General features: G+C 45.0%; 2 protein-coding genes across 6 annotated transcripts in view; one reads left to right on the top strand and one right to left on the bottom strand.

The window, feature by feature from the left end:
- Positions 1-1887, top strand: part of nat10 (N-acetyltransferase 10) — a 38961-nt gene extending 37074 nt beyond the window's left edge. The window contains exon 27 of the mRNA XM_029635017.2: positions 91-1887. Coding sequence (XP_029490877.1) covers positions 91-220 — 130 coding nt within the window. The 3' untranslated portion in view covers positions 221-1887. The remainder of the gene's footprint in view (positions 1-90) is intronic.
- An 86-nt stretch (positions 1888-1973) lies between these two features.
- On the bottom strand, positions 1974-21272 carry adal (adenosine deaminase-like). 5 transcript variants are annotated; one of them, XM_065009912.1, is made up of 11 exons: positions 21090-21272; positions 18356-18521; positions 17851-17981; positions 4047-4107; positions 3813-3900; positions 3653-3734; positions 3148-3274; positions 2934-3014; positions 2721-2847; positions 2387-2487; positions 1974-2272 (listed from the first exon to the last, which is right to left on the bottom strand). In XM_065009912.1, exons 2-11 carry the CDS (start codon positions 18410-18412, stop codon positions 2081-2083), a joined length of 1047 nt encoding a protein of 348 aa, XP_064865984.1. In that variant the 5' UTR covers positions 18413-18521; positions 21090-21272; the 3' UTR covers positions 1974-2080. The 5 variants fall into 5 exon arrangements, with proteins under 5 accessions (XP_064865984.1, XP_064865983.1, XP_064865985.1 ...); XM_065009911.1 differs by having other exon boundaries at positions 2721-2859; positions 21090-21270; XM_065009913.1 differs by having other exon boundaries at positions 2721-2859; positions 18380-18521; positions 21090-21269.
- Positions 21273-21508: the final 236 nt, after the last annotated feature.

The following is a 21508-nucleotide window of genomic DNA, read 5'->3' as shown; positions in this document are numbered from 1 at the left end:
CGCTACTGTGAATCGCTTTGTTATAAAAGCATTTTCTAAATGGCATTTATTATTATGGCTCATCATGTAACAATGTCTGTTCTCCAACAGTGACAAGAAGAGGAAGTATGAGCAGCCGAGGCCAGACAAAAACGAGGGAGGAGATACACGACACGGCAAACTGAAGAAGACGAAGAAGGGAGGCAAGGAGAAGAACAAGTTTGAAAAGAGGCCGTTATAGTGTAAATTATAGTTGTTTTTATATTCGCTTAAAGATTTTGTTAGAAATGTAGTTTTTTTTTCTTTACAGATCCACTTTGCTAAGTTTCATAACATTTAATTTAGTTTTTATATAATTTAGTTCGTCTTATGGACAGAAATAATCCTTTGCATGGAAGGCTGGGAGACGGGTTGTATAGTGTTTGTGTTTTTTGGGATGTCACTTCTTGTCACTGGGGCAGCAATGCACAAACTGCTGGGTCAGGTCTTAGTTTGGGTTTAAAGGTAGATTCAGCGAGATCCCCGAAGTAAACCATGGTAATGGGTCAATTTCCGCAACAACCAGGAGCGCTGAAGCGTGAGGCTTCTCCGCTGTATTGTTCCCGTAGTTACCCGTGCGCATGCCGCAGATACTCTGTTCAACTGTGAGAGCAGTCTTGCATCATGCTCATCTGAATGGGGACGTTCGTCAGCCGCCTTTGCATTTCGGGGTTAAAGTTGTCCGACTTGCACCGAATTGTTGATTGCATGAACTTTACAAAAATCATGGAGTTTTGACTGCAAGTTTCTGCAGTTTCTCTAACTTGATCCTGTAGTCGCCGCCTGCATTGTGGGAAGTTCTATTGTCAACCTGTCATTAGGGTGTTTTTGTTTGACCAATTTGCCAATAGAGAGAGATTAAATATATACATTATATTCCGCAAAATGTTTTATTTAAGGCTCTCACTAATTGATTGTACAATGTGTACACATACTCTGTGTGTGATATGGGGGTTCAAAATGTGTTCATCTCGACATTATAAAAAAGCCTTTTCTAAACACTGCAATGTTGATCAAACCTTGCTGTTGGAGAACCACATTAGTGTCTGACTTTAGGCTGTAGCAGATGCACCTCCCCCACCACGCAAACACGCCCATCATATCTGCGGTGCTGCTCGATCACGCTGAATCTACTTTTATAATTTAAAGTCAGTCTAAATATGACCTGCCAGATCCAGACACTTTAGAAAAGAAACAAAACATTAACACCCCATTAGATATTTTCCCCAAAAACAAACTGAACATAATTCATAATGGTTTTTATTTGTTTGAGTCAAATTGGTAAAATTCGTTTTTTAATTTATTTTAATTTACTATAACAACCTTAGTGTACAGCAGTAGGACTGTGCTTTGACCAATGGCAGTGTCACCTTTCTCTGTGCCTAGCCCTGACCCAAGGGTTAGAGTACCATCCATGGTGAAAATGAGAATCTATTAGACTTTATGTACCCACCACCTGAGGATAGGAGACAGCATACAGTGGTGACGGTTCCACCCATGGAAATATAATAATTATTTGCTATGGTTCCACCACCTGCCTTTTCCTGTACCTACTGTAACCGGCTCATTTAATCCAGTACCAACAATATATGGAGTTGCTTACATTCAGATGAGTTTGGGTCTGCAAGGGTCAACATACTTAAAGATGATTCATTGAATGATGAGCATATGTTTGACTTTTTGTATAATTTGACCATTGTCACCTAGCCTCGATCTTCAGTGAATGGAAAACGTGCCTGCTGTCTGTTCTAGTATTTGTTTGCGGAGAATGAGTTTCACATGGAAAGTAAAGTAGCCTACCTTTCTACTTACTGGGAGACACGTACAAATAACTTAATAAAGCAGCATGATGTATGTTTTATTGATTAACTACTTTAATAATTGTAAATGACTCATGGTCCCTCATTCTTCAGCTATTCTGAGAAGCACATGTTTTTTAAAAAAAAAAAAAAAAAAAAAAAAAAAGGCTCTGCCGGAATCACTAATCTACATCTCATTACTACTCAAATGGTCAAGATTGGTGATTCTGATCCCATAGATGTCAAGCAGTGCGTTCTGTCTGTCATAACTGGAACAGCGTTGGCCGTAGCTCCAGCCACTTCTGGTGTAGCTGCTGCTGTAGGTCTGGGGCGAAGGTGCAGTCTATCGCCTTCTGGGACAGAGTCCACATGTCCTCCTGACTGAGGTTGAAGGTAGAGGCGGCCAACTGGTACTCCTGAGACAGGTCTGTGCAGAACACCCCCTTGTCGTCTGTCTGAAAACAAGAGCACTCCCACAAGGTAAGTGCAACTCTGACTTGCAAGTAAAACAAGTGTCGAATTAATAGTTAAACGTTTATGCGTCAGACACATTTCGGGAAAACACTTACACAGATCACACTAGGGTGTCCCATTTGGTACCAGTACAGGAAGTGATGTTGAGAATAGGATGACACTGTCTGACCTTTGACATTAGAGGTTAGGCATAGTTCTGTGAGGAAAGGTTTAGGAAAAATACAGTATATGAGAGCTTGGATAGAGGCAACATTAGCTTCAACAAGATCAACATCAGTTTCTATCAGCCTTGATTGTTTAAAATATATATCATTTAGATCAACAACAAAAAATCAAGCTTTATAGAAGACAGGTTGACTATGGACAATAAATACCCCTTTTAGAGCAATCACTTGACTGTTCAGGTCAGGAAGGACATACTATTCTTACCCAGAGGTGTGTTATGCTTCCGCACTTTATCAACCAGGCTTTGTGACCCGCCCACTTCAGGGTGTAAGAAAGTCCCATGACCAATCCTGTCAGGTGGAATGTTTAGCAGCAGCTCTGATTCGTCTGCCTGAGATGGCACCTGGAACATTGCATTTGTCAAAACATTACATCATTTGGAATTGCTTGAATCAGTTAAGTTCTCCTGCTACCTACCTCTGACAGGTGTAGAGAGAGTTTTAGTCCACAGTTCTTGGCTTTTTGCAAGGCGGGAAGGAGATCTCTGCCATGGCCCACCTTGGAAATAAACATTTTACATTTCAGTAATTTAGCAGAAGCTCCTATCCAGAGTTACTTAGAATCAGTGCATTTATGACATCTTGAGAAACGTGTCAACCATAAGCAAGCAAGGCACTGATCCACTACTGACCGTAGGATCTCCACTGAGGTCCAGCCCCACCACCAGACCACCGGTAGACAGCATGAAGTCCTCTGCCAGTTTAACGGTCTCCATAGCAACCTCAGCCCCATTCCTACGGTCAACAGCTACCAGGAACCTTAATGGGGGAAAATGTTATGTTAAGGTATCAATGTTTTCATTGTAAGTTACTACAGCTATTACCATACCAATATTTACATTTGAGTCATTTAGCATTCGCTATTATCCAGATAATGAATACATTTTCATACTTTTTTGTACTGGTCCCCTGTGGGAATCCAAACCCACAACCCTAGCAATGCAAGCGCCATGCTCTTAACAGCCACACGAGGCTGTCCTTGATTGTTTGGAAACAGCACTTCAGCATTCATAAGTAAAGCAAGCATTACAAATGCATTGAAAACATACCATTCATAAGTAAAGCAAGCATTACAAATGCATTGAAAACATACCATTCATAAGTAAAGCAAGCATTACAAATGCATTGAAAACATACCTGACTTCAATGTCAACTCCCTCATTTTTACATTGACGGATGGCCTCGATGACTGTTTCCACATACCTTCTCTTTGTCATTCCTAAATTATACAAAACAAATGTAAGCGAAGCCCTGCATATAAGCGATCCAATCCAGTGTGTCTAGCTTGTGGCCTTGCCCGTGGTCTTCTCCTTTCGTGGGGTACTTCTCAGTTCTAGATATTTTACTCCATCAGCTGCAAACTCCCCGATGACATCTTTGGCAACCTAGAAACAAGGACAGATTTTTTTCCAAGGTGTTCAATGCTAGATTGGCTCCAGGCTCCATCGAGTCAATAGTGTTAGGTTTATGGGTGAGATTGTTTAAGTTAGTGAAGCTGCAAATAAGTGACCATAGACAATGTGTAATTTACCATAAGAATGTCCTCCTCTGTATCTACCAACTGATGGATGACTTTGAAGACCTGGAAACACCTGGAGAGACGAGATGACTGGTTGTTGTGACCGTAAAATTACAGGACATCATCGTCCATAAAATTACTTTTTATTTGTATTAAAATGTCAGCTGGTATATACCCAACTTGATACATTTCTGAATGTAAAGGTGTAAATAAATTGTTAAATTCCTGCATAAAATGAAGAATACGCCAACTCCTGGCACATTAGTGTGCTTACATTTGTCTAATGCACTCAGTGGTAAGGGTATGGAATTCTGGGTAATCCACAGCAGATCTATGGAATATTGTTGTGGGCGAGTTAAGAATTGAATGCCCTGGGATAAAAACTGACATTAAGTTGTCGTAATTCACATTTGTATCATACTGATAACATATCAACTACTGTTGATTTGGTGTCAAATTAGACATTTTACAGGGCTCCAGACTAACGTTCTCCCCTGGTGGCACTTGTGCCACAAACCTTTTCAGTTGGTGCACCAGCCCATGAAACATGAAAAAAGAGGAACAGGCCGAAAAGATTCTCACCCATCTCAGGCACAGAACAAAAGATGTAGTCTAAATCGGAATCAGAAACAGTGACATTCATACTAACCCAGATGCTATTAATGGTCTCCTAAGGAAGCACTTCAGCTGCAGTCAATACTCATATATATCCCACTCGAAGATTTCTACTCAAAGAACAGGAGGATCCATATGAATACTGGTTGAGACTGAATCGAGCAACAGACACTGCTACAGAAGGCCTGAAGGAGCAGGGTAAGGCAAAGGATGATCTCAACACAGACATTACTCACATGTTCATCAGGAACTGTCCGAGCAAAGAACTAGCCTTCACATTCAGAGCCAGGACTATTGACAAGTGGTTTGAACAGTACAAGATGTGCCAAGTGACTACCACGCTGAGATGAGCTTCAAAGCCAATGCAAAAGTGCATAGAGAAACGAGTGAGTATCTCAGTGAACAGAATTGAGGTTACTTTTACTTCGAAGCCACAGCCACATCAAGAGCTCAGATCAATCTGTTCTAGAGCAGGAGTTCCCAATCTTCTTCACTCAGGCCCCCTTTCTAGCATTGGGGAACATTCTGTGTGCGCGCATGCCACATCTAGCACTGTTCATGACACAAACTGTTAAGACCCTTTGCAGGTTTAACGCTTATTTCCTGCAATTCTACACATTTTGTCATGGGGTGCAGAGTAAATTATTGCAGTTTTAAAACCAATTTCCTAGAATTCTACACATTTTACCATGTTTTATGTGAGATCATGAGATATTTGAGTGGGCTAAAAAACCTTTGCTCAAAAACATTAGCTGACATGGGCTAGTTGATCTGGATATTTCTGCCAAGTTATAAATAGCTCTCTAAACGTATGCAATGACTGACATGACGAGGTAAACTGATGATGCACTACCCCTCGAACACCCCACCGTTACTCTAGAGAGTAATTGATATGCTAGAGAATATCTTGCTGCCTGGCCCAGCTCAGTCTAACTCAGGGAAAATGACTGCTAGTAAACTACCCAAGATTGAAGGCCTAAATGCCACACCATGCTCTGTGTGCCATGATGCTACTCTGCCATGAGAACAGGCGGTGTTTCAGGTGTCATTCAGCTGACCATTCAAGGCGCAACTGCCCGGGAGATGAAGAGAACCACGACTCCGTTGGAGCAGGGCAATGAACTGGTCTGCGCTCAGGAGAGGACAGTGCAGATCATCAGAGTGGGACTCCCATCACCACAATTGAACGACTTGATTAGTGTAGTGTTAGCTAGCTACATAGTTGTCTTTGCTGTCTTCGTATCCAAGATAATTGTGTAGTTTAGAGTGTGTAGTTTTAGAGTGATTATCTTAATTTACCGAGGTTAGCTAGCCAGCTATTTGTCGTCCTTAACGTAGGAGACACTGCTAGCTAGCCAACAGCTAGCCAACGTCTACTGAACAGAACTTCCGCACTCAACAACCCGGTCGCATTTCGCTTCGCTCCACAGGTAGTATCACATTTTTCATTTCATTTCATTACAGTACAACGGCTTGATTTGTTTGATCGTAGCTAGCTACATAGCCGTCTTTGTATCAAAGATAATTGTGTAGTCTAGAGCGATTTTCTAGGTTAGCTAGCCAGCTATTGTCGTTCTTTTAACGCAACGTAATCAACACTGCTAGCTAGCCAGCTAGCCCCGAATAGCAGCACTGTAGAAACTATTACACTCAACGGAACGACTTGATTAGTGTAGTGTCAACAACGCAGCCACTGCCAGCTAGCCTACATAGTCAACAACGCAGCCACTGCCAGCTAGCCTACTTCAGCAGTACTGTATCATTTTAATCATTTTAGTCAATAAGATTCTTGCTATGTAAGCTTAACTTTCTGAACACTCGAGACGTGTAGTCCACTTGTCATTCCAATCTCCTTTGCATTAGCGTAGCCTCTTCTGTAGCCTGTCAACTATGTGTCTGTCTATCCCTGTTCTCTCCTCTCTGCACAGACCATACAAACGCTCCACACCGCGTGGCCGCGGCCACCCTAATCTGGTGGTCCCAGCGCGCACGACCCACGTGGAGTTCCAGGTCTCCGGTAGCCTCTGGAACTGCCGATCTGCGGCCAACAAGGCAGAGTTCATCTCAGCCTATGCCTCCCTCCAGTCCCTCGACTTCTTGGCACTGACGGAAACATGGATCACCACAGATAACACTGCTACTCCTACTGCTCTCTCTTCGTCTGCCCACGTGTTCTCGCACACCCCGAGAGCTTCTGGTCAGCGGGGTGGTGGCACCGGGATCCTCATCTCTCCCAAGTGGTCATTCTCTCTTTCTCCCCTTACCCATCTGTCTATCGCCTCCTTTGAATTCCATGCTGTCACAGTTACCAGCCCTTTCAAGCTTAACATCCTTATCATTTATCGCCCTCCAGGTTCCCTCGGAGAGTTCATCAATGAGCTTGATGCCTTGATAAGCTCCTTTCCTGAGGACGGCTCACCTCTCACAGTTCTGGGCGACTTTAACCTCCCCACGTCTACCTTTGACTCATTCCTCTCTGCCTCCTTTCCACTCCTCTCCTCTTTTGACCTCACCCTCTCACCTTCCCCCCCTACTCACAAGGCAGGCAATACGCTCGACCTCATCTTTACTAGATGCTGTTCTTCCACTAACCTCATTGCAACTCCCCTCCAAGTCTCCGACCACTACCTTGTATCCTTTTCCCTCTCGCTCTCATCCAACACTTCCCACACTGCCCCTACTCGGATGGTATCGCGCCGTCCCAACCTTCGCTCTCTCTCCCCCGCTACTCTCTCCTCTTCCATCCTATCATCTCTTCCCTCTGCTCAAACCTTCTCCAACCTTTCTCCTGATTCTGCCTCCTCAACCCTCCTCTCCTCCCTTTCTGCATCCTTTGACTCTCTATGTCCCCTATCCTCCAGGCCGGCTCGGTCCTCCCCTCCCGCTCCGTGGCTCGACGACTCATTGCGAGCTCACAGAACAGGGCTCCGGGCAGCCGAGCGGAAATGGAGGAAAACTCGCCTCCCTGCGGACCTGGCATCCTTTCACTCCCTCCTCTCTACATTTTCCTCTTCTCTCTCTGCTGCTAAAGCCACTTTCTACCACTCTAAATTCCAAGCATCTGCCTCTAACCCTAGGAAGCTCTTTGCCACCTTCTCCTCCCTCCTGAATCCTCCTCCCCCTCCCCCTCCTCCCTCTCTGCAGATGACTTCGTCAACCATTTTGAAAAGAAGGTCGACGACATCCGATCCTCGTTTGCTAAGTCAAACGACACCGCTGGTTCTGCTCACACTGCCCTACCCTGTGCTCTGACCTCTTTCTCCCTCTCTCTCCAGATGAAATCTCGCGTCTTGTGACGGCCGGCCGCCCAACAACCTGCCCGCTTGACCCTATCCCCTCCTCTCTTCTCCAGACCATTTCCGGAGACCTTCTCCCTTACCTCACCTCGCTCATCAACTCATCCCTGACCGCTGGCTACGTCCCTTCCGTCTTCAAGAGAGCGAGAGTTGCACCCCTTCTGAAAAAACCTACACTCGATCCCTCCGATGTCAACAACTACAGACCAGTATCCCTTCTTTCTTTTCTATCCAAAACTCTTGAACGTGCCGTCCTCGGCCAGCTCTCCCGCTATCTCTCTCAGAATGACCTTCTTGATCCATATCAGTCAGGTTTCAAGACTAGTCATTCAACTGAGACTGCTCTTCTCTGTATCACGGAGGCGCTCCGCACTGCTAAATCTAACTCTCTCTCCTCTGCTCTCATCCTTCTAGACCTATCGGCTGCCTTCGATACTGTGAACCATCAGATCCTCCTCTCCACCCTCTCCGAGTTGGGCATCTCCGGCGCGGCCCACGCTTGGATTGCGTCCTACCTGACAGGTCGCTCCTACCAGGTGGCGTGGCGAGAATCCGTCTCCACACCACGTGCTCTCACCACCGGTGTCCCCCAGGGCTCTGTTCTAGGCCCTCTCCTATTCTCGCTATACACCAAGTCACTTGGCTCTGTCATAACCTCACATGGTCTCTCCTATCATTGTTATGCAGACGACACACAATTAATCTTCTCCTTTCCCCCTTCTGATGACTAGGTGGCGAATCGCATCTCTGCATGTCTGGCAGACATATCAGTTTGGATGACGGATCACCACCTCAAGCTGAACCTCGGCAAGACGGAGCTGCTCTTCCTCCCGGGGAAGGACTGCCCGTTCCATGATCTCGCCATCACGGTTGACAACTCCATTGTGTCCTCCTCCCAGAGCGCTAAGAACCTTGGCGTGATCCTGGACAACACCCTGTCGTTCTCAACTAACATCAAGGCGGTGGCCCGTTCCTGTAGGTTCATGCTCTACAACATCCGCAGAGTACGACCCTGCCTCACACAGGAAACGGCGCAGGTCCTAACCCAGGCACTTGTCATCTCCCGTCTGGATTACTGCAACTCGCTGTTGGCTGGGCTCCCTGCCTGTGCCATTAAACCCCTACAACTCATCCAGAACGCCGCAGCCCGTCTGGTGTTCAACCTTCCCAAGTTCTCTCACGTCACCCCGCTCCTCCGCTCTCTCCACTGGCTTCCAGTTGAAGCTCGCATCCGCTACAAGACCATGGTGCTTGCCTACGGAGCTGTGAGGGGAATGTCACCTCAGTACCTCCAGGCTCTGATCAGGCCCTACACCCAAACAAGGGCACTGCGTTCATCCACCTCTGGCCTGCTCGCCTCCCTACCACTGAGGAAGTACAGTTCCCGCTCAGCCCAGTCAAAACTGTTCGCTGCTCTGGCCCCCCAATGGTGGAACAAACTCCCTCACGACGCCAGGACAGCGGAGTCAATCACCACCTTCCGGAGACACCTGAAACCCCACCTCTTTAAGGAATACCTAGGATAGGATAAAGTAATCCCTCTCACCCCCCCCTTAAAAGATTTAGATGCACTACTGTTCCACTGGATGTCATAAGGTGAATGCACCAATTTGTAAGTCGCTCTGGATAAGAGCGTCTGCTAAATGACTTAAATGTAAATGTAAATATGGAAGATCGTGAGTCACTATACCAGCTTGACAGCAACAGTATCCCAGACCACAAAACTATCGTTTTTCAAGGGGCACAGGGAATTCAGAGGACTGGCAGTTTATTCTACACACCGGTCTCTGTCAAATGGCCCTACCCTAAAGTGGATCAATGGCATGCACTCTGAGTGACCGATCAAGTCTGTTACAATCCAGTCATTCCATGAAAAGATATTTGGCTGATGATGTTGTCATTGATGGCTGTGGTGGTCATCAAGTCACCCCTAAAGCAATGTATGACCTTGACGTATCATTCCTGCACTTGTTGTGCCAGGTCAAGCTGATGAGATGATACTAGGGAGCAACGCCATAAAGAAATGGACAGTTACGGGAGACTCGTGTCCTTGCCTGACAATAGTTAAAGTGATGAACAATGTCAGTTTATGTCAGTTCTTTCCAAGTCAGAGAGGTTGAGATGTGAGTAGGTACAGTCAAGCTCAAGCAAAGGTGACATTACAGCCAGAGTGAACATCTTGTTGTGATGAGAACTTCACAAGCCTACTGTGCTACCTTGATGACCCAATGGTCTTTGCCCCTACTGAGCAGCTTGCTCTTGAATGCCTCCAGATGGTGTCCTCTGTCAACACACAACCTAAATCAGCTTCAGAAGATCTGTCAAGTTTCATGGTCATATCTGTGAATATGGTGTGCAAACAGATCTCAAAGCACACTGTTTTACAATCAAGATATCTGATATGGCTTTGAAATAGGAAGAGTGTGAAATTTGGCATCGGCCATCGCGAGTGCACCAGGCCTCATTGCATACATGTCTGCTAGCAGTAGATGTTATATTTAGAATTAGTGATCTAGCTAATGTGTTGAGTTTTTCACTTACACAGATGATGAATTAGCACCAATTGAATTAAACCTATATACACTGCTCAAAAAATAAAGGGAACACTTAAACAACACAATGTAACTCCAAGTCAATCACACTTCTGTGAAATCAAACTGTCCACTTAGGAAGCAACACTGATTGACAATACATTTCACATGCTGTTGTACAAATGGAATAGACAACAGGTGGAAATTATAGGCAATTAGCAAGACACCCCCAATAAAGCAGTGGTTCTGCGGGTGGTGACCACAGACCACTTCTCAGTTCCTATGCTTCCTGGCTGATGTTTTGGTCACTTTTGAATGCTGGCGGTGCTTTCACTCTAGTGGTAGCATGAGACGGAGTCTACAACCCACACAAGTGGCTCAGGTAGTGCAGCTCATCCAGGATGGAACATCAATGCGAGCTGTGGCAAGAAGGTTTGCTGTGTCTGTCAGCATAGTGTCCAGCGCATGGAGGCGCTACCAGGAGACAGGCCAGTACTTCAGGAGACGTGGAGGAGGCCGTAGGAGGGCAACAACCCAGCAGCAGGACCGCTACCTCTGCCTTTGTGCAAGGAGGAGCAGGAGGAGCACTGCCAGAGCCCTGCAAAATGACCTCCAGCAGGCCACAAATGTGCATGTGTCTGCTCAAACGGTCAGAAATAGACTCCATGAGGGTGGTATGAGGGCCCGACGTCCACAGGTGGGGGTTGTGCTTACAGCCCAACACCGTGCAGGACGTTTGGCATTTGCCAGAGAACACCAAGATTGGCAAATTTGCCACTGGCGCCCTGTGCTCTTCACAGATGAAAATAGGTTCACACTGAGCACATGTGACAGACGTGACAGAGTCTGGAGACGCCGTGGAGAACGTTCTGCTGCCTGCAACATCCTCCAGCATGACCGGTTTGGCGGTGGGTCAGTCATGGGGTGGCATTTCTTTGGGGGGCCGCACAGCCCCCCATGTGCTCGCCAGAGGTAGCCTGACTGCCATTAGGTACCGAGATGAGATCCTCAGACCCCTTGTGAGACCATATGCTAGTCCGGTTGGCCCTGGGTTCCTCCTAATGCAAGACAACCTCATGTGGCTGGAGTGTGTCAGCAGTTCCTGCAAGAGGAAGGTATTGATGCTATGGACTGGCCCGTCCGTTCCCCAGACCTGAATCCAATTGAGCACATCTGGGACATCATGTCTCGCTCCATCCACCAACGCCACAGACTGTCCAGGAGTTGGCGGATGCTTTAGTCCAGGTCTGGGAGGAGATCCCTCAGGAGACCATCCACCACCTCATCAGGAGCATGCCCAGGCATGGTAGGGAGGTCATACAGGCAGGTGGAGGCCACACACACTACTGAGCCTCATTTTGACTTGTTTTAAGGACATTACATCAAAGTTGGATCAGCCTGTAGTGTGGTTTTCCACTTTAATTATGAGTGTGACTCCAAATCCAGACCTCCATGGGTTGATCAATTTGATTTCCATTGATACTTTGTGTGATTTTGTTGTCAGCACATTCAACTATGTAAAGAAAAAAGTATTTAATAAGAATATTTCATTCATTCAGATCTAGGATGTGTTATTTTAGTGTTCCCTTTATTTTTTTGAGCAGTGTATAATATCATTGCAGTCACACCAGTGCCACCAGGGGAAAATGTAAGTCTGGAGCCATGCTATGATGGAATAACACTTTCAAAAGAAAATCCAAGTTTAGCCACTGGCTAAAGCGAGGACACTTCACAGCCTGAGCTAACAATAACCAGCTAACACACAATACCAGTCAAAAGTTTGGACACACCTACTCATTCAAGGGTTTTTCTTTATTTTTACTATTTTTGACATTGTAGAATAATAGTGCAGATATAAAAACTATGAAATAACACATGGAATCATGTAGTAACCAAACAAAGTGTTATTTTATAAGTAGCCACCCTTTGCCTTGATGGCAGCTTTGCACACTCTTGGCATTCTCTCAACCAGCATCATGAGGAATTATTTTCCAACAGTCTTGAAAGAGTTCCCACATAGGCTGAGCACTTGTTCGCTGCTTTTCCTTCACTCTGCGGTACAACTCATCCCAAACCATCTCAATTGGGTTGAGGTCGGGTGACTGTGGAGGTCAGGTCATCTGATGCAGCACTCCATCACTCTCCTTGGTCAAATAGCCCTTACACAGCCTGGATGTGTGTTTTGGGTCATTTTCCTTTTGAAAAACAAATGATAGTCCCACTAAACGCAAACCAGATGGGATGGTGTATCACTGCAGAATGCTGTGGTAGTCATAATGGCTGTGCCTTGAATTCTAAGAACATCACAGACTGTGTTACCAGCATAGCACCCCCACACAATCACACCTCCTGCATGCTTCACTGTGGGAACCACACATGCAGAGCTCATCCGTTCACCTACTCTGCGTCTCACAAAGACACAGCGGTTGGAACCAAAAATAATGTCCATTGCTCATGTTTCTTGGCCCAAGCAAGTCTCTTTCTTATTGGTGTACTTTAGTAGTGGTTTCTTTGCAGCAATTTGACCATGAAGGCCTGATTCACGCAGTCTCCTCTGAACAGTTGATATTGAGATGTGTCTGTTACTTGAACTCTGAAGCATTCATTTGGTCTGCAATTTCTGAGGCTGGTAACTCTAATGAACTTATCTTCTGGGTTAACTCTGGGTCTTCCTTTCCTGTGGCGGTCCTCATGAGAGACAGTGTTATCACAGCGCTTGATGGTTTTTGCGACTGCACACATTTTCCAGATTGACTGACCTTCATGTCTTAAAGTAATGATCATCTGTCATTTCTCTTTGAGCTGTTCTTGCCATAATATGGATTTGGTCTTTTACCAAATAGGGCTATCCTCTGTATACCACCCCTACCTTGGCACAACACAACTGATTGGCTCAAACGCATTAAGATGGAAATAAATTCACAAATTAACTTTAAACAAGGCACACCTGTTAATTGAAATGCCTTCCATGTGACAACCTCATGAAGCTGGTTGAGAGTACGCCAAGAGGGTGCATAGTTGTCATCAAGGCAAAGGGTGGCTACTTGAAGAATCTCAAATATAAAATATATTTTGATTTAACACTTTTTTTGGTTACTTCATGACCTTGGGGTCGGTTGTATTCTCTGTCCAGACCAGAGACCAAAGCTATGGAGGAACACATAGAGGAGTCTCTGGCCACTGGGGCCGTCCGTCCATCTGCATCTCCTGCCGGCGCAGGGTTTTTCTTTGTGGAGAAGAAGGACAAGACCCTGCGTCTGTGCATTGACTACACTAGACTTGACGACATTATGGTTAAAAATCGTTACCCCCTACACCTCTCCTCTCCTAGGCGTTTGATATTCTCCAGGGGGCTACCATGTTTTCAAAGTTAGACCTTCGGAATGTCTACCACCTGGTTTTGATACGTGGGGCGGATGAGTGGAAGACAGCCTTCAACACAGCCAGTGGACATTATGAGTACCAGGTCATGCCATTTGGACTCACAAACACCCCCGCTGTTTTCCAGGCTTTGGTCAACGATGTGCTCCGGGACATGCTAAACCGTTTTGTATTCGTTTACCTTGACGACATCCTGTTTTTTTCCCGATCTGCCCAAGAACATGTACTTCATGTCAGAAAGGTTATTCAGTGCCTCCTGGAAAACCAATTGTTTGTGAAAGCAGAGAAGTGTGAGTTCCACTGCTCTACTATCACCTTTCTGGGATATGTCATTGCTGAGGGCAATGTTCAGATGGACCCTGGAATGGTGAAAGCAGTGGTGAATTGACCTCAACCAATGTCCAAGGTGCAGTTGCAATGGTTTCTTGGTTTTGCTAACTTCAACCGTCGTTTCATTCGGGATAACAGCATCCTGGCGGACCGCCTCTCAGCACGCACCTCTCCCAAGGTACCGTTCAAATGTTCTCCAGCTGTCGACAAAGTCTTTGTGGACCTGAAGCATCGGTTCCTCATCCATCCGGACCACTCGTGTCAATTTGTGATGGAAGTTGATGCTTCGGATGTTGGAGAGGGGCCATCCTGTCCCAGCAACCTGCCCAGGACCAAAAGCTTCATCCCTATGCCGTCCTGTCTCATCGTCTCAATCCTGCAGAGAGAAACTACGATGAAGGCAACCCAGAACTCCTGGTGGTTAAGATGGCATTGGAAGAGTGGAGGCACTGGCTGGAAGGAGCAGAACAGCTATTCTTGGCCTGGACCGACCATAAAAACGTGGAATATCCCCATACAGCCAAGCACCTCAACTCCAGGTGGGCCCAATTGTTTACCAGATTCAACGTCACCATCCTACCGTCCAGGGTAAAAAAAAAAGTGAAGTCTGACACTCTCTCCCGCCTATACAGTTCCTCTGCCACACCCTCAACCTCCAAAACATTCTTCCTACGTCATGCCTCGCTGCCACTGTGGATTAGGTATTAGGAACCTGGTTTGCGAGGCGCAACGCTCCCAGCTTGGACCTGAAGGAGGTCCAGCTAACAGGCTGTTTGTCCCTAACCCAGTCTGGTCCCGGGTCCTGGAATGAGCTCATTCCTCCAGGCTGACCTGTCATCCAGGGTCCCATTGTACACTAGCCTTCCTCCGACAACGTTTATGGTGGCCTACAATGGTTCCTGACGTCTCTGCCTTCGTCACCGCATGCACTGTGTGTGCTCAGAACAAGACTACATGGCAAGGTCCTTCTGGCCTCCTTCAGCCACTACCAGTCCCTCATCGTCCCTGGTCTCATATCTCTGGGCTCCCTCCGTCTGAGAGCAACACTGTCATTCTGACGGTAGTCGATCGGTTCTCCAAGGCCGCCCATTTCATCCTTCTGCCCAACCCCAACTACCTTCTGCCAAGGAGACGGCCCAGCTTATGGTGCAGCATGTCTTCCGGATCCATGGACTCCCGGTAGACACGGTCTCCGATCGGGTACTCAGTTCTGGAAGGCATTCTGCACCCTTATTGGGTCGTCGGCTAGCCTGTCATCCAGATTCCATACCCAAACCAACGGTCAGTCTGTTTATGGTGGTAAATAGACAGCCACGAAAAGTTTTGCTGAGAACTCTCTAGGCAAGTAGTGTGGCCTGCAATTTATCACAATATACAATATAATATATTATATAATATATATATATAATATATAATATAATATATACATATATATATATCTTCTCCTTTCCCCCTTCTGATGACCAGGTGGCGAATCGCATCTCTGCATGTCTGGCAGACATATCAGTGTGGATGACGGATCACCACCTCAAGCTGAACCTCGGCAAGACGGAGCTGCTCTTCCTCCCGGGGAAGGACTGCCCATTCCATGATCTCGCCATCACGGTTGACAACTCCATTGTGTCCTCCTCCCAGAGCGCTAAGAACCTTGGCGTGATCCTGGACAACACCCTGTCGTTCTCAACTAACATCAAGGCGGTGGCCCGTTCTTGTAGGTTCATGCTCTACAACATCCGCAGAGTACGACCCTGCCTCACACAGGAAGCAGCGCAGGTCCTAATCCAGGCACTTGTCATCTCCCGTCTGGATTACTGCAACTCGCTGTTGGCTGGGCTCCCTGCCTGTGCCATTAAACCCCTACAACTCATCCAGAACGCCGCAGCCCGTCTGGTGTTCAACCTTCCCAAGTTCTCTCACGTCACCCCGCTCCTCCGCTCTCTCCACTGGCTTCCAGTTGAAGCTCGCATCCGCTACAAGACCATGGTGCTTGCCTACGGAGCTGTGAGGGGAACGGCACCTCAGTACCTCCAGGCTCTGATCAGGCCCTACACCCAAACAAGGGCACTGCGTTCATCCACCTCTGGCCTGCTCGCCTCCCTACCACTGAGGAAGTACAGTTCCTGCGCAGCCCAGTCAAAACTGTTCGCTGCTCTGGCCCCCCAATGGTGGAACAAACTCCCTCACGACGCCAGGACAGCGGAGTCAATCACCACCTTCCGGAGACACCTGAAACCCCACCTCTTTCAGGAATACCTAGGATAGGATAAAGTAATCCTTCTCACCCCCCTTAAAATATTTAGATGCACTATTGTAAAGTGGCTGTTCCACTGGATGTCTTAAGGTGAACGCACCAATTTGTAAGTCGCTCTGGATAAGAGCGTCTGCTAAATGACTTAAATGTAAATGTAAATATACAATATAATATATACAAAACAATATAATATATTTCAGGCGAGCAAAATCTAGAGACTTCCTTAAATTTCGTGCACCAGCTGTTGTTTACAAATATGCATAGACCCCCATCTTACCGGAGTGTGCTGTTCTATCCTGCCGGTGCAGTGTATATCCCGCTAGATGAATATCCATGTCGTCATTCAGCCACGATTCCGTGAAACATAGGATATTACAGTTTATGATGTCCCGTTGGTAGGATATTCGTGATCGACCTCGTCTAATTTATTGTCCAATGATTGCACGTTGGCGAGTAATATTGACGGTAACGGCAGCTTTCCTACTCGCCTTCTGCGAGTCCGGACGAGGCATCCGGCTCTTCGTCCTTTGCGTCGCTTCCTTTGGCAAATAATTGGGATGTCTGCCCTGTGGGGTGTTTGGAGAATATCGTGTGAGTCCTGCTTGTTGTTGTTGTTGAAGAAATCTTTGTCTAATCCGAGGTGAGTGATCGTTGTCCTATATCCAGAAGCTTCTTTCTGCCGTAAGATACGGTTGCAGAAACATTATGTACAAAATGATTTACAAATATCGCAAAAAGAAACACATAACACAATTGGTTAGGAGACTGTAAAACGGCGGCCATCTTGTATACAGGTACAATAACATCTGTTAACCATGTGTTTGTGACCAATAAAAGTTGGATTGAGCAGACATTCCCATATATTTTCGATAGCTGCATATTTGACATAAATCCATTTAAATTCATAATATATATAATTTTAAAAATGTAAATACATTTTAAATGACCGAATCTAAGAATCTCATTTCCATGTGGGTTTTATGCCAGCAAAGCTTCCTCTTTACAACATCTTTAGGAGTGCTGTTAATATCCATTTAATGATTGAACATTCATCTATACTGTGTCCCATCATTGTAGCTTGGTAATAAATTAACTATCCATCCACTAGTCCTTCATGTGCTGGGGTACGGGACCGAGAGATCACATGAGCACATACAAACTCATTTCATGTTGGGGCTAGTGTAGGCTGGTTTTTGTTTTGTCCTTTTAATTAAGACCTAGACAACCAGGTTAGCGGAGTTCCTTACTAATCAGTAACCTTAATTCAAATCAAGTACAAGGGAGGAGCGAAAACCCGCAGACACTCTGCCCTCTGTGGAATGAGTTGGACAACATTAAATCGTATGACAAGTTCCATACAATGCAATATGGACTCAGAAAAAGAAACAAACAATCCATTCTGTCATACGTACTCATCCAGTGTCCTCCGCTGACCACTGCGAATAGCAGTCATGCCGTGTTCGATGTTGAGATGTGGTTTTCGAGCCATGAGTTTCTCGATGGTTGAAAAGCTGACAGAGCCATTGAGATGGGCATGAAGCTCCTGGGTAGAGAAGAGAGGATGACATGCAAGAAGTTAGAGTACAAACCTGTTGGACTGAAATACAGTTGAAGTCGGAAGTTTACATACACTTAGGTTAGAGACATTAAAACTAGTTTTTCAACCACTCCACAAATTTGTTGTTAACGAACTATAATTTTGGCAAGTCGGTTAGGACATCTACTTTGTGCATGACAAGTAATTTTTCCAACAATTGTTTACAGACAGATTATTTCACTGTATCACAATTCCAGTGGGTCAGAAGTTTACATACACTAAGTTGACTGTATAGCTTGGAAAATTCCAGAAAATTATGTCATGGCTTTAGAAGCTTCTGATAGGCTAATTGACATAATTTGAGTCAATTGTAGGTGTACCTGTGGATGTATTTCAAGGCCTACCATCAAACTCAGTGCCTCTTTGCTTGACATCATGGGAAAATCAAAAGAAATCAGCCAAGACCTCAGAAAAAAATTGTAGACCTGCACAAGTCTGGTCCATCCTTGGGAGCAATTTCCAAACGCCTGAAGGTACCACGTTCATCTGTACAAAAACAATAGTATGCAAGTATAAACACCATGGGACCACCAGGAAGGAGATGTGTTCTGTCTCCTAGAGATGAACGTACTTTGGTGTGAAAAGTGCAAATCAATCCCAGAAACACAGCAAAGGACCTTGTGAAGATGCTGGAGGAAACAGGTACAAAAGTATCTATATCCACAGTAAAACAAGTCCTATATCGACATAACCTGAAAGGCCACTCAGCAAGGAAGAAGCCACTGCTCAAACACCGCCACGAAAAAGCCAGACTATGGTTTGCAACTGTACATGGGGACAAAGATCGTACTTTTTGGAGACCCGTCCTCTGGTCTGATGAATCAAAAATAGAACTGTTTGGCCATAATAACTGTCGTTATGTTTGGAGGAAAAAGGGGGAAGCTTGCAAGCTGAAGAACACCATCCTAACCATGAAGCACGGGGGTGGCAGCATCATGTTGTGGGGGTGCTTTGCTGCAGGAGGGACTGGTGCACTTCACAAAATAGATGGCATCATGAGGCAAGACAATTGTGGATATATTGAAGCAACATCTCAAGACATCAGTCAGGAAGTTAAAGCTTGGTTGCAAATGGGTCTTCCAAATGGACAATGACCCCAAGCAGACATCCACAGTTGTGGCAAAATGGCTTAAGGACAACAAAGTTAATGTATTGGAGTGGCCATCACAAAGCCCTGACCTCAATCCTATGGAAAATTTGTGGGCAGAACTGAAAAAGCATGTGCGAGCAAGAAGGCCTACAAACCTGACTCCGTTACACCAGCTCTGTCAGGACGAATGGGCCAAAATTCACCCAATGTATTGTGGGAAGCTTGTGGAAGGTTACCAGAAACATTTGACCCAAGTTAAACAATGTAAAGGCAATGCTACCAAATACTAATTGAGTGTATGTAAACTTCTGACCCACTGGGAATGTGATGAAAGAAATAAAAGCTGAAATAAATCACTCTCTACTATTATTCTGACATTTCACATTCTTAAAAGAAAGTGGTGATCCTTACTGGCCTAAGACAGGACCTTTTTACTAGGATTAAATGTCAGGAATTGTGAAAAACTAAGTTTAAATGTATTTGACTAACGTGTATGTAACTCTATGTATAAACTGCACTCCACACTATTCTACGATATCTTAGTCACTTCTACATATTGCATCACCCATTTCATATGTATATACTGTATTGTATTCTATACTACTCCACTGACTGTTAAACAGCCATCTCCAGCACATCAGAGGCTGCTGCCTATATACATAGATTAGGAATCACTGGCCACTTTAATAATGTCTCCTTATCTTGCATTACTCATCTCACTCATATGTATAAACTGTACTCTATACTATTCTAAGGTATCTTAGTAGGTTTAATTGTGTGTAAATATTGCATCACCCATCTCATATGTATATACTGTATTCTATACTATGCCACTGTATTTTAGTCCAATGCTGCTCTGACATATATGTATATATATTCTTAATCCATTCCTTACATAGATTTCCGTGTATTTTGGGTATATGTTGTGAAACTGTTAGATATTATTTGTTAGATATTACTGCACTGTCGGAGCTAGAAGCACAAGCATTTCACTACACCTGCAATAACATCTGCTAAACATGTGTATGTGACCAATACATGTGATTATTTTTTTTCAGTTTTGCCCAAAGGATTGTTGTTAGTGTCCGCCTCCTTTTCAAAAAAGGGACAGTGGCCAGAGTAAGAAGCCACAGATGGAACAATGTAAAAAAATATGAATGTGAAGCATCCGGTTGGCGTTTCACTCACTACCAAATATGGTGATGGAGGAAGCCCAGTGGCTGGCAGTGGGAGAAGATTAAATTAGATTGATTTTGGCCGACATTCTGCTAATTTTCTCATTGTACTGAACATCTTCATACAGTTTCCTGTTTCTAAAACTAGAATCTGTAACAAAAAAAGTGGACTGTGTTTTGTAGACTTTACCCTTTGAATAAAAGTTTTTTTAAATTGTTTAGAAAGAGTGCAAAGGCGATTTGAGTTACTGCACACCCGCACATCAAAGTAGGCGTTCCTTAACGGAAATATGCAAATAAATGCTAGAATGCACCGATAGGATCTCACCAGCTCATGCTTGGCTCTGCCCACCTTGCTTGCTCTGCCTACTATGATTTGCTCCTCTTGGAAGACAGGCTCTAGTCTCGGGTTAGTTATAAAACTATTTGACGAAGCACCGCCCAAAACACAAATTGTAGTCTTTTAGAGACTGGAAAAAAATGTGTTTATTTGTATATTTAGCAATGAATCCACCGATAGGAGGCTGAACGTTTAACTCAGCTTCTCCAAGCCGGCTAACGTCAGCTAGCTAACATGCCCGTTTAAACTTCTAAAAAAATCAACTTAATTGGCTTCAGGTAAAAAAAATCGAATATATTGTAATGAAACTGCAGGGAGCATGTCTCGAACCCTCGACCTTCGAGCCCGAGGTCCGGCGCGCTAATGACTGTGCCAGAAAAGCAAGCTCATGCGGCAGAGTCCGCGCTTATAAACCAAAGGTCCTTACAATATTGTACACGGTTACTTACCACTTTTGGCAGCTGACGGTAGAATAAATCAGCCTCCTCCATTCTAATTGTTTTATTCAGAAATATATTTACTCAATGATCTATGAACCTGTGCGATCCTCACTTTCTTTCTGGTTGCTTCCTTTGTTTTCAGTGCTTATTTAATCGTCGCACCACTAAGTTGCAACAGTGAAACAATCCCCTCTTTTTCCTTCTCGTTCCTATTCTTCTTCCTCTTGTATAATATTATGGCGGTCCGCAAACAAACGTTAAGGATGCATGCCGCCACCTACTGTACTGGAGCGTGTAGTCAATCACAGTGCACAGACGAAATTAATAAAGAAACAAACATTTAAGAGAAACTAAAACCTATCGAATCCTGTACTACTACTAATTTTAAAGAGTCCTACTAACTTTAACAATCCCTTCCAACCTCTGTA

This window comes from Oncorhynchus nerka, linkage group LG25 (assembly GCF_034236695.1).
Source record: "Oncorhynchus nerka isolate Pitt River linkage group LG25, Oner_Uvic_2.0, whole genome shotgun sequence".
In the NCBI taxonomy this organism is placed as follows: domain Eukaryota; kingdom Metazoa; phylum Chordata; class Actinopteri; order Salmoniformes; family Salmonidae; genus Oncorhynchus; species Oncorhynchus nerka.
This window is presented reverse-complemented; position numbering and strand designations above follow the sequence as displayed.

Coding starts and splice junctions, on each gene's coding strand:
- adal (XM_065009911.1), bottom strand. CDS start 18,412: ATGATGTCAAGCAAAGAGGCACTGAGTTTGATGGTAGGCCTTGAAATA. Junction 17,982..18,355: donor GCCTTGAAATACATCCACAG/GTACACCTACAA, acceptor TTCTCTACCCAG/GAGCTTCATGCCCATCTCAA. Junction 3,735..3,812: donor ACGAAAGGAGAAGACCACGG/GCAAGGCCACAA, acceptor TGTATAATTTAG/GAATGACAAAGAGAAGGTAT.